The following is a 12,688-nucleotide window of genomic DNA, read 5'->3' as shown; positions in this document are numbered from 1 at the left end:
ATCATTGTTTTCTTCCTTTTTCTTATCCTTCCTTTTGTGGTAAGGGTTGGAGGGGACAACTTTTTGGGGGTTTGAACTCCTCTTCATGCTTCATTCCAGGGGGCTGGACTTGATGACTTGTCGAGGTCTCCTCCAGCCCTACTTTTTTATGATTCCAGTAACTAGCTACCACTGGTGCCAATTACATTAAATCAGTGTTTCTGTTAAAGTGATCATTAGTGAAATAATGTTTACAGTTAAACTTTCTTTTGGTTTAACACCTGTTCAAAATTAATGGGGAATTTGAATGGCCACTGACAAATTTCTGTCCTCTGTGCAATAAGTTTTCTCTGTCTTCTACACACACAAACAAGGATTTAAAAATAGGAGAATGTGATGGTAAAGCCATATATGGCAAGGTGAACTCAGGAGTAGCCATCGTATATGTAACTATTCTAAATTTTTTTTTTTTAAATGACTGAATTTCAAGATAGTGGTGTCCCTTCAGTACTTTGCTGAGCTGTTTCAGGTTGTTCTGCAAGGAGGACACCATTGCATTGGCTTATGTTCAGTTCATTTAGAAGGTTATCCGCCACAAGGGCTAAAAATGTAATATCTTAAAAGGACAGAAGCAAAATTGAACATGTTCTACCCAAAAGGAGGCAAAAATCCTCTTGTCCTCCGTTCGTATCGAGGAAAGGGTTGGAAGCTTCTCCTGACTGTCGGTTGTTTTTCATTCAGATTAAGGGAATGAGCAGATCCTAGAGAAACTCATGAAATCTCTAATATCTTGACGGAGCAGGCCCAAGCAACATAGATTCATAAACTGGGAAGGCCAGAAAGAGACCATTGTGATCATGTAGTCTAACCTCCTGTATAACACAGGCTATAGGACTTCCCTGAATTAATTTTTTGTTTGAATTAGAACATATCTTCTAGAAATCCATCTGTCTTCCTCCCCATCATCATTCCGTGAATGTCTGGAACCTAGCTTATCAAAGGAAAAGCACCCACACACCCCACCCCACTCCCCAAAAAAGTGTAGGTTGGAAAATTCCATGTCCCCTGCTTGGGAAGAGAGACAATTGTCAGAGTGACACCAAGTCTCAGGAGAACAAGCCTTTTTGTCTTAATGTTTTGAATCTCTCTTGAAGTATAGTAGCAGGCCTGGAACACTCCTAAGAAGCCTCCTCCTTGTGGAAGAAAATGAGTGAGGAAGCCAAATATTTTCCATTGGAGCTGTATATTCTGCTGCCTGCAGCTATAGAGGATGCCATTGGGACTGAATGAGAATATGGTTAAGGCCAAAGTAGATACAGTCTAAGGATCTAATGTACCTAGGAATAGATTCTTCCCTGAGAAGAAATTATGGCAACTTCCACATCTTTTGTTAGGGTATTAATGGCTTGGACAGTTTCCCTGTCTGAGCTAATTTCCTTAAAAGTAAGGAAGTCAGATAGCCATGGAGCACCACTGGGGAATTTTTCTTTCCTGGCAATTGCTTAATTGGACACCCTAATATTTTTTCACAGAGCATTAGGATCTAAAATCATGTCTCACAATCATGTGGGTAAGGTGACTGAAGGCTGACATACAGGCAAACCAACCATTAGCGTCCTTCAGGTATTGAAGAGGAAGATTGTTTTCGGAGTGGGTGGACATGGTTTATCAAGGAGTCATACAGAAAGACCTTGGCCAGTGCTACACTGCATAAGAGGAAGTACAAGCCAAGCCTTTCATGCCTGCTGTTTGGGAAATATGGGAGTAAACCAAAGTGCTAAATCAAAGTGGAATAAAACCTGACAGGGATGACGTAAGGGTGACTTCCGAAGAAAGCTCTTGGTATTGTCCTGCTTACTGCTTGGTCTCCAGCTAGGTTTACAGTAGACTAGAGCCCTACCTAGTAGGCAGGTTGCACAAAGTTAGCAAAGAGAGAATCCCAACTGGATTGGACAAATGGGTTCTAAACATAGCACATCAGGGCTAAGTGATAGTTACAAATCTGCATGTGGGAGTCAATGATCTTCCTTTATTGAATTACCTCTTCTCTGTAAAAAAAAAGAAATATGGAGGCGGCAACCCAACAGTCTAGATTTGGGAACCAGAGGAAATTTGGAGAGTGGAGGTGGGCCTGGGTCCATACTCTCTTCCTGGTTCCCAAAGGCCCAGGGGGATGCAAGGTAGTATCAGACCTAAATGTCTGACTTTTTTCCAAAGAGGCTTGTAACTTTTATATTGTCTCAACTTTTGGGTGTACCAATTTATCTTAAAGAAGACCAGATTTTAAGTACACCTCTACCCTGATATAACGCTGTCCTCGGGAGCCAAAAAATCTTACCATGTTATAGGTGAAACCGCATTATATTGAACTTGCTTTGATCCACCGGAGCGTGCAGCCCCGCCCCCCTGGAGCGCTGCTTTAGCACTTTATAGCCGAATTCATGTTATATCGGGGTAGAGGTGTAGTATTGAGCATTTACCTTCTGAAAAATCAGGTCCCTTAACGTGTCTGAAGTTGGCTACACAAAATCACTCGTCACTTTTGAAAATTTAGGCCAAAATTCATGATGTCTGAGAGAGCTGGGATTCAAGAGGGAAATGCTTAGGTTCACTCTTTTGGTTATCTTCTAAGGTGAAATGCTGTGGTCAATCAAGCTGAGACATGATATGACTGTACATCTTTATAATACTGTCTTTTGAAGAGGATGCTTTCCTTACAGTAGCTGTCATTTCTAATACACTCCCACCTAGCAATATACATAAGTTTTATGAAAGAACTTAGTAACGTCAGTAAACTTTTCTCAAACAAGATGAGATCTATGTCTGCCCCTTGCGAGATGATTTGCTTATATCTAAGAGTGCTCTCACAGAGAATAAGGGGAGATGGCCAGCCAGTATGCAGCTCAATATTGTCATAAGTCAGTACAAAGAATAGGTAGATGCCAGAAAAGTTGATCTTTCACTGTAGAGTGTGAATTGATAGCAAGAGCCACAACGAGCTCTCTGCAGAGGAAAGAGCCTGGATGTTAAACACACAGCTAAAGAGGTCCCTAACTACAAAAAGCCAAGGACTGTTGTTTCTACTAAGTGTCATGCTGTTGGGCAAGACTATACATGAAATTGTCAGTTTTCTTCTCTAATTGCCCTGGCATATCTTACCAATTTATCAACCTGTGGCACTTAGGTTCCAGGAAAGATGGCTAAGTCTCTGTGCTAATGGCTAAAGAACAATATGTATCTAGCGGGTCACAGGATCACTGAGCCAGAGCAGCATTTTGATAACTGTAGATGCTACCTGAACAGCTGGGGTGCACATACAGAAGGGAAGTCAGTACAAAAGGAGGAAGGATCCATGACAGGAGCTCATAAAATGAAAATCTACTGTCCTGGTAAACTGGCTCAGCAGACAGTTAATAGATTCAAGCCTCCATCTCAAGATTATTTTTTAATTGCAAGTCAGGTTTTTGAGTGGACTCTCACTGGATTTAGTCATGTCAAGATTGAGCAACAAGACATCCCAGATTCCTTTCCAGGAGAAGGAACCACAAGGGTACAGCAATTGACATCCGGTCCAAGAGATGGCTGAAATCCTTTCTGTATGTCTTGCCTCCTGTATTCATACTCTGCGAAATGATATAAAGGAGAGAGCCAAGGTGATTGTGATCATTCCTTAGTGTCCAAAGAGCCTTGGTCTTGTGACCTGATCAGTCTATTGGTCTGTCTGCCCATCTTCTTTCCCTGCAGGAGAGAATATGCAGTTGGGGGCCCAGTTCTGAACATGAGCCAGAAAAGTGAAGTTTAGCTGCATGACACTTGAAAGGAAGTAATTGAAAGGGGAAGGCTGGCCTTCTACACCACTTTACCTACATCTAGACTGTTACCCAACAGTCTGTATTATAGAACCTGGTCATGGGTTCAAGCACCAATGGAGGTGCAATCATGCAGTACTGTACAAGTCAAGGCCAAAGATATGTTCTGAAATCCCTAAGTCAGGGCTTGACAATACATCTAAAATATCGGACTTTAAAATCCTACATTGCAGCACTAATAGTGCACTGGATTCAAAAGAAAATAGACTTCACTCTATCCTGACACCAGAAGGTTCCTCAGGACACCTTGGCTAATTAACCGTCTACATGTGTATGGAATACAGCACTTGTGTTCAATACTCTGTAGATGTTAGAAGGGCACTCAAAATATACTGTTCATCTCAGTGCAATCTGATGTTTTTACACTGTCTTTATTCTATACCAGCTGCCTGGCGAGCAAGGTAGCCTTTTAGGTTTCAGTATCTGAGTGGATCAAATTAAGTGTGGATCAAATTAAGTGTATCAGAGGCTTCAAAAGCTAGAATTCTTACTCTCCCTTCAGGACTTGCTCCTTACCCTTAAGAGCTGTGGCAGCTCTCTGGGCAGATACGACTGTAGAACTTATGAGGGAATTTGTAAGGCACACACTTGAATCTCTACCAATATGTTTACCAGTTGTATAAGATAGACCTGCAAGTTTCATCGGATGCTTCCTTTGGCAGAAGAGTTCTGCATGCGGTGACACTTCAGTGATTAGGCAGCGACAGAGAATAATAGAATGCTGTGTGTGTTCAGGGAGCCATGCACATAGACATCTTTGGTGATCTTAACGATAACATTCTGAACACCTGTATAAAAGGGGCATGAATTCCCAATCCAGAAATATCAAACTAGGAAAAATTTTCCAATGAATTGACGGAAGCTAGCTGGCACAGAAGTAGAGGCTGCTAAAGGAGAATCCTTTTTACCCAAGAGTGGGAGAAGGCAATAAAGGGAGTGGTTAGAAAAGAAGATACACGTGGAAACAGATTATTCAAATCTTTGAAGGTGAAGCTGAGGCATTTGTTTTTTGTAGAGAAAGAAGAGGCATTAGTGAAGAGATTTACGAAAAAGAAGATGTAATCAGACTGTTTCAGTATTGAAATGGACTTGGACAGTCTAATGGGGTCTCTTCCACCTCAAGCGTCTTACTTTTAACTTTGGTAATATTTGGATAGATTGGAAGAGAGAAAGGGAATAAAAATGCAAAATGCTCTTGAAAGAGTTGCTCCATTGTAAAATTTCATTTCAACAGTGCATACATATCTTCCTCTAGTTCCTTGTCTGCAGAAGAACGGTAGTTGGCAGTACAAAAGTTATAGTACAAAAGAGGAGACTTTTTAATCTTCTCTCCTGTAATACAATTAAGACGGTATAAATTCATTCAATTTTGAAGCTTCATTCAATTTTGAAAATTCATTCAATTTTGAAGTTTACTCTGTCCCACCAGATAATTTAAATACACATCTTGTCTACTTCCCACACTTCTAAATCTGTACATACAGTATTTTAATTTGCTATTCATCATAGAAAAATGCTACTGAAAACAAGCACTGCCACTAGTTTGTTAGAACTCATATGACCTCTGGCTCTGAACTCCTGAATTACAGTGATCTGAAAATTCAGAGTATTGGATCCATACCAGTTATGTTTAATATCCATGCAAATAGGTTACAGTTAGGATTAAAAGATAATTTTGATTTGTTTTAAAGTAGACTGGTGGTAGGGTTTGTCAAAGTGATTAAGGATCAATCAGTAATGTGCTGCTAATAATTGTATATTAAGTAGAGAAGAAAGTAAAACGGAAGTTTTTTTTAAATTTATTGTGCAGTACTGATTTTTTTTTTTTTTTTTTATTGTGCAGAAGAAAACCAAACAAACGTACAGGTGACACCTGAAATTCTGCCAAAGCCCACTGAAGAAGTACAAGGTATGAAGGCTGATGGGACTAGGATATTTAGTAAAGCAGGACACAGGAATGACAGAGTGAGTAAAGGTCTTCCACCTGAGAACAATGAATGCCCAGATATAGACACTATCATGGCCAGTGATGAGGTTTCAGAAACCAACACCTTAGTTCCCTTAGAGCCTTTAACAGTTGTGGAGACTGGATCAACAAAAGAACATCCACAAGAAGAAAAAGAATGTAGAGGATTAACAGCCTGTACTACCATGTCATTGACCACCATGGGTTGTGCTATTTTTGATTCAGAGACTGGAGAAGTAGAGTTGTCTAGATCAAGCCATGTTAATGAAACTAATGCAGCACCTGCAAGTTACCAGACTTACCAGCAAGATGAAGAAAAGAGCCCTCATAACAACAGTGCTGTTTCTGTATCTAAAAGTAGTGTTGAAGTTGATATGCCTCTCTCAAAAGAAAGCTCTGAAGCTTTATGTGGTTCATTAAGAAGTTTGTGTAGTCTGGAATCTGGAAATATGCCACTAGAAGACAACACTATTGAGATCTGTGAAATACAGGAGGAGTATCTTGCAGAAGAGATAGACAGCCCAAGCTGTGATGATGATAGTCAAAGAACTGAGTTTCTAGAGAACTGGATCTCCAAGCCTGTGGTGGAAGAACAGCTCTCTCCAGTGCAGAGTGAAGAAATGTCCAGTGATGAGCCTGAACAATCAGAAATGGATAGTTGCACTGACCATTCATACAGCTATGGTTCTGGGAAAGCTGCTGAAATCCAGAGAGAAACTGCTATGAAGAACAGTTGTGGCATGGATAGTGGGCATGATATTCAAGAAAGCGTTCATTCAGAGAGCTCTAATTTGCCAGTTCCTAGTTCTGTTGCTTCATCAACTGAGGAGTTTCCAAAAGGAGATTTAAGAATCCCTTCAGAAATTAATAGCTTGAAAAAGGATGGGGACCAGTGGAAAATATTTATTAATGATGTGTGCTGGGGTGATATAGTGAAACAACATACAAAAGAAAATGGCACTCTATTGGTGGACACAAAAAACCTTGTCAGTATTAAGCCTCGAGACATGCATACATGCTATAATAATATCTACAATAAATATGCAAACTCTCCTCCCACTGTTCATGACTTTCTGGACTATGGCACCAAGGTAGGTGAAGTTTCCCTTGAGGCACAACTGTTTGAAAAGGAAACCAACAGCAGTTCAGTGGTAGAAGATCTGAACAACAGTTTTGGTAACGCTCCAGAAGCAAATTGTGTTAATGTTAACCTGCCTGCATGCAAAGAAACTAACTTTGCTTCCACACTAGGTGAAGCTCTTTGTCATGATGCAGAAAAATCAAGAGTGTCTCTTGGAGTTATAAGTGAACTTTCTTCTTGTAATACTGATATAGTTTCAAACCGAGATGTGTACCTGGACAGACTGTCTAAAAAAGAATCCATCATTGCTTCTGCAAAACTGGAGACACAACATACGGGCCTTCTGCTTCATAAAAATGAAGAACTGTCTTTAGTAAATCACAGGAATTTCAGTACTTCTAATGTAGCAAGTAAAGGTCACCAGAAGAGCATCCACTCTGCACTGGGTGCTACAGAGAAGATGGTCACTGATATGGAAAATGAAGAAAGTAACACGTATACTCATAATGACCAGTGTATAAAAGACCACTGTTCAGCTGTCAAGACCTGCTTCATCTTATCAGATAGTACCAGCTTGGATAATGCTACACTGAACAAGGATTCTTTTAAAGTGCAGACTAAATTGAAGACTGAAGAAGTCAATGGCTTGGAAACAGGAGACTTACTTGTACATAATGATAAAAAGGCAGTCAACCGTCCTGAGGAGAACACTCATGTAGCATGTGAATCTGTTCCTTGCGAAGATAGTTGGAATTGCAGCAATATGTTTCAGTATATGGCAAATCGTACTTCCACAGCAGAGAAGCTATTGCATTCAGCTTGCACTCCAGATGAGTCCACGACTAGATTATCAGAAGTGGAGATTTCAAATACAAATATCAAAGTAGAAAGCTTGAAACTCTATGATGGCCAGAGTGAAATAACAGAGGAAAGGCTAGATTCTGGCACCACAGAGAGAACTTCTGATACAGATAAGGGACAAGAACAAATTAACTCTTGTGCATTACAGAAAGATGAAATTGATAGAATAGAAACTGTGGATAGTGTAAAAGCTCATGAAGGCAGTCACCAAAATGAGACTAGTGAAGAGTCAGTCAACAGAGATTTGAACAAAACCATATTTGGTATCCATCTTGATCTTGGCAACACAACAGTAGTCCTGGGAGAGGGAGAATTAAAGATGTACAAGAAGACTGTGTTACCTTGTGAATACAATCTTTCCGAAGGCGGCACTTCAAAGAGTGACACAGACTCCGGCATCCCAAGTCATGAAAAACATTTGGACCAATCCTTTGACTTAGAATTGTCAGGTTTTAAACACTCAAAGCAACCAAATGAGACCATTTGTCAGGTGGAAAATCAATATCTTGCATGTCAAAGTGAGCTTAACGGGCCAGTTTCATACAAGCAAAATGAAACCCGAGTAGCCGATGAAGTTCTAGAGTTCCAACAGTATGACTTGGACATCTCCAACACTGGTGTACAAACTTTGACAAGTTCAGTGGATGAACCTAAAAGATCTATCCGCTCCAAGGAAAATGAATCATTAACTCTAAAGAAAGATGAAGACACAACTGCACTGGTTCATGAGTCTTTAAGAGAAAAGAGTTTTCAAGGAACTTTCAAAGAAATATTGGTTGATAACTCTTCCAATAGTATGGTAGATACAGACTGTTCAGAATACACAAATTCCATCAGTGATCTATCGGAAGGGGAGAAAGTAGAATTAAAAGAATCTGATAATGTAGATAACAGTTCAAGGGAAGATCATGGAACTTTCAAAGGAAGTATGGTGGACTGTAGTTCTTCCAAAAGTTTGGTAAATGCGAACCATTCAGAATACACAGACTCTCTCAGTAGTGCAAAGGAAGATCAAAAAGAAGAACATACAATATTGGCAGAAAATACCAAACTTTCTGCATTATTGAACACGGGTAGCTTGGTTATGGGCCCGGAAAATAACATTAAGACCATTGTTGAATCCTTTTCTGTGTCTCAGTCAGCCTGCAAGAGTCTTTCATGTGTACCAGAAGATATGACTCTCATTCCAGAGATCACAAATGAAACATGCTTTCTGTTGGATTCTTCAGTAAATCATAGAATCATAGAAAGAAATAAAGCTTGTCCTCAGCCAGAACTTGTGACTTTTACAGTTGCTGATGGTCCAGAGCGCGTGAATCAAGTGCAGTCTGAAGAGTTCTGTGTGAATCAAGAGCTTTCCAGTTTGAAAGGAGTAATTTCAGAAACACCTTTAACTCAGAACTCAGAAATCTGCCTGCCTCAAAAAGATGAGCTGCCTGCATCATCTGAGAATGCACAGATAGTTGACCAGGATTCATCTTCAGCAAATGCCCTCTGTCATGACTATTCTGCTATAGAACCTCTTGAGCTGATAGAGTCATTTGAGAGAGGAGCTGATGGCAATGACAGCCCATCTGAAGAGAGAGAAAAAGCAATTAGCTCCCTAAATGATGCAGTTAAACTAGAAGTGTGTACGGCTTCTCATGCTCACAGCAAGGAGAAGTCTGTAAGTGCAGGGCCAGTTGTAAAAGAGATGGATGTAATTTCATCAGACAGTATTGATTGTGTACAGAAGTTTAAAAGACCATCTGTAGACGACCAGAGGCAAAATGCAGTAACTGCAGAAAAAATAAAGAAGCCAATGCATTATATTTTTGACCATAAAAATTATTTAGGAGTTTTGCTAGAAGACTTGAAATGTTCCGGTGACAAAGTTAGAAGCTGTGTGCCTCTGAATGCTGAGACTTATGAAAAGCCTTCACAAACCTACTCTACTGAACAGATCCCAGAATGGAGTTTGAATAACCTTTCAGATAAAGGGAAAACTTACATTAAAGATCATTCAGAATTAGGAGATGCCAAGTTGCTTTCAGAAATCGTAGACAATTATTTGCAATCTAAAGACTTAGTTAACAAAGAAACATCAGAAGTCCATTATAACACAGTATGTAGCAATAAGCTGTCAAAAAACGACACAGAAGCATCTTTAAAATATCTCGATTGCAGCGAAGTGTGTCTGCCTTATGAATTAAATTCACAGAGCAAAGACAACAGGAAGGAGGTTATAGGAGACCAAATGAAGATGCCGCATGACTCAATCAGTGCAGAAAATGAGGTGTCTGATGCAGAGAGATTGGGCAAAGTAGGTGAATGTCAAACTCTTAAGCGAAAGATGTGTGAGGAGACTGAAGAATATCCAGCTCAAAACATCCTACTCCGTAAGGGGCGGGCACAGCAAATAAAGGAGTCAAAAGGTCAAGAGAAAGCAAAAATCCCATTGCAGGAGGGTGTGATGTTTGATAGTGAGCCTTTAGATAGTTGTTCAGATGGACTGGCAGCATCTTCAAGAGTCATGAAGACCGAAGGTCCTAGAGAGCAGCTCTTTGCTGTCATGAGCAGTATAAATGATAGTGACAATAAACAAATATATAGCACTTTACAAGGAGTCAAAAGGCCAAAGATTTCCAAGGATGATGATAAGTCAGAGCATATGAAGACTATGGACTCAGAAGTGGAAAGCCTGAGCTTTCATTTAGGGACCCACATTGAATTGTCAGCAGATAATACCCCTTTCATTCCTGTTTCTCTCTCACAACCACAAGCTAAAAGCTTTGCTGGGGATGATGAAATCCACAGTGCCTTTGGAAGTACACACAAACTAAGAGGACTTTTTTCATTAAAGAAGCAGCCACGAAGGAAGTGCAAAAAGGTCCCCACATCAGATGAGCTCAAAACTGTAAGAAAAAGTAACAAAGTTAAAAGCTCAGCTTTTATAAGGAATTTCCCTGAAACTGTTCCTACGCAAGAACACAAACTCCTCAGCTCTGTATATTTTGCATGTAAACCATTAGTAATGGAAGCAGAAATAGCCATGAGACTCGACCATATGTCAAAGCAGAGAGCCAATAGGTGCAGTTTGTTGAACAGCTTGAAACTTAGTAAATGTACCAAAGATCCAATACTGTTAAGCAGGCTGTCTACTATGGCCAGTAAACTACTGGCCCCGCCCAAAAGCACCCACAGGTTAAAGACTCTGCAATGTTCCTCTGAACGTCCAATGGTCGAAAAGTTCAGCCAACTTAGATCTAAAAAGCTACTGGAAGGTTTTTCATGCATTAACATGAAGTTAAACTCTCACCAGGCTGATGGCTTGTGCACCAAGATGTTCAGCCTTCAGCCACTGGCACTTTATCCTGTAGACTACACCAAAATACACATTTTAGACTTGAGTAGCAACATTCCATCATCAGTCTTCAATACCCCCATTTCCCCAATTTCTTTTCATATAAAATTGGACTCTGATTCATTGATAAACCTCAGAGGGATTACATCCCAACAGTGTGTACCTGATATACCAGCTTTAGGAGAGGCACCAGTACATCCGTCACAGCCTTCAAAATGGACCTTCTCTTTCCTCCTGTCCCGAAGCTACTCAGGTACAGCGGCTTTCAGGGAAGACGCTAATCTCAGTAAGGAGCTGCACTCTTCTACTCTAACAACCACAGAGGCTGTAATCCCTAGTTATGACATTAGGAGAAATCCCATAGCTAAAAGAAGAACAGGGTGCTCCATGCTTGGCCTTCACACAGTGTTAGCACTTTCTTCCCCTGGATATTACAGGATCTGGACAAAAAGAAGAAATGTAACCCGTCGAATTCCTACTGTCCAGAGACTGTTTATGTCACAATTCACACAGGGTTTGAAAGGGTTAAGGTCTCCATCTTCGGTATCAGATGACCTCTTCTCTTCATTGCCCTACTCACTGGGCAGGGTACTTTCCATATGGAGCCAGCATGGTCCTTCTGCCTGTCCCTCCGAATTCACTCCTCTCCATTCCAATCACTGCAAGTGGCAGCCAAGTCTGGGCATCGAGAACAGGTAAAATCCATCAACTTCTTTCTGAGAATAAATACATAGTGTATATAGTTGCAGCTTTTGGGGAGGGAGAGGGGTATTAGAGTTTGGAGTAGAGGGTCAGTTTCCGGTACTTTCCTGCACACTCCACTCAGGAAATGGCTCAATAGAAGACACTTCCATACAGAACCATCTCTGTTATCTGAATTTGAGTACGTTTTCATTGGTTTCTTTAATAATCTCTTCTGGCAGAACTGCTAACTCTTCTTCTTCTCCCTCTCTGCAATACATACACAGCATGCACCAGAATATATATTGCAGAAAGGTGAGCTACTTCACTAACTCTGTTCTAAATGACTGCAGAGCTACTAGATTTTTGAGGTAGGAAAGTTTTTCAGACACCTGAGTTACCAGTCTAGCTTGAGCTGTGACCAGACGGATTTACGTGGCTGGGCAAATTCTAAATCTGAACAGAAAGGAATAATTGTGTTGCACCTAGTTGAACTTTTAATCGCATTCTAATGAATTGTTCTACATTAATTTTAATTGAACCTGTTCTGTATAACTGTTCCTGTTGACCGTTCTGCAAGATGCACTGTTAGCATAAATAAGTGCAGCTCCACCGAGATCACGGATGAATTTTGGCCTTTTTATCAAACTAAAAAGGAGTAAGAGAGGAATAAAGACTGTTTGTTTGTTTTTTTCTTTTGCTGCTAATTGCATGAGAGGAAGGGTGGACTTGTTAAGGCATTACATGGGAAATGAAGAGAGATGGGACCACTGGCTCTGCAGCTGCTGCAAGCTTCCTGTGTGACATTTCTGTGCCTCAGTTGTCATTTATAATATAGGATAATTCTGCTGCCTAACCTCACAGGAGTGGGCTGTTTGAGAGGTACTCAAATACTACAATTACGAGCA

The 12,688-nt window shown here is 40.4% G+C and overlaps 1 protein-coding gene across 2 annotated transcripts in view; it reads left to right on the top strand.

Moving 5' to 3' along the window:
- PRR14L (proline rich 14 like) overlaps positions 1–12,688 on the top strand; it is a 35,245-nt gene that overhangs the window by 12,767 nt on the left and 9,790 nt on the right. For both annotated transcript variants that reach the window (XM_074973269.1, XM_074973268.1), the window contains exon 4: positions 5,692–11,794. In XM_074973269.1, coding sequence (XP_074829370.1) covers positions 5,692–11,794 — 6,103 coding nt within the window. The remainder of the gene's footprint in view (positions 1–5,691; positions 11,795–12,688) is intronic.

The sequence above is a fragment of the Natator depressus genome, chromosome 15 (assembly GCF_965152275.1).
Source record: "Natator depressus isolate rNatDep1 chromosome 15, rNatDep2.hap1, whole genome shotgun sequence".
In the NCBI taxonomy this organism is placed as follows: domain Eukaryota; kingdom Metazoa; phylum Chordata; order Testudines; family Cheloniidae; genus Natator; species Natator depressus.
Note: the sequence above shows the minus strand (reverse complement) of the source record. Positions and strands in the feature narration are given on the sequence as shown.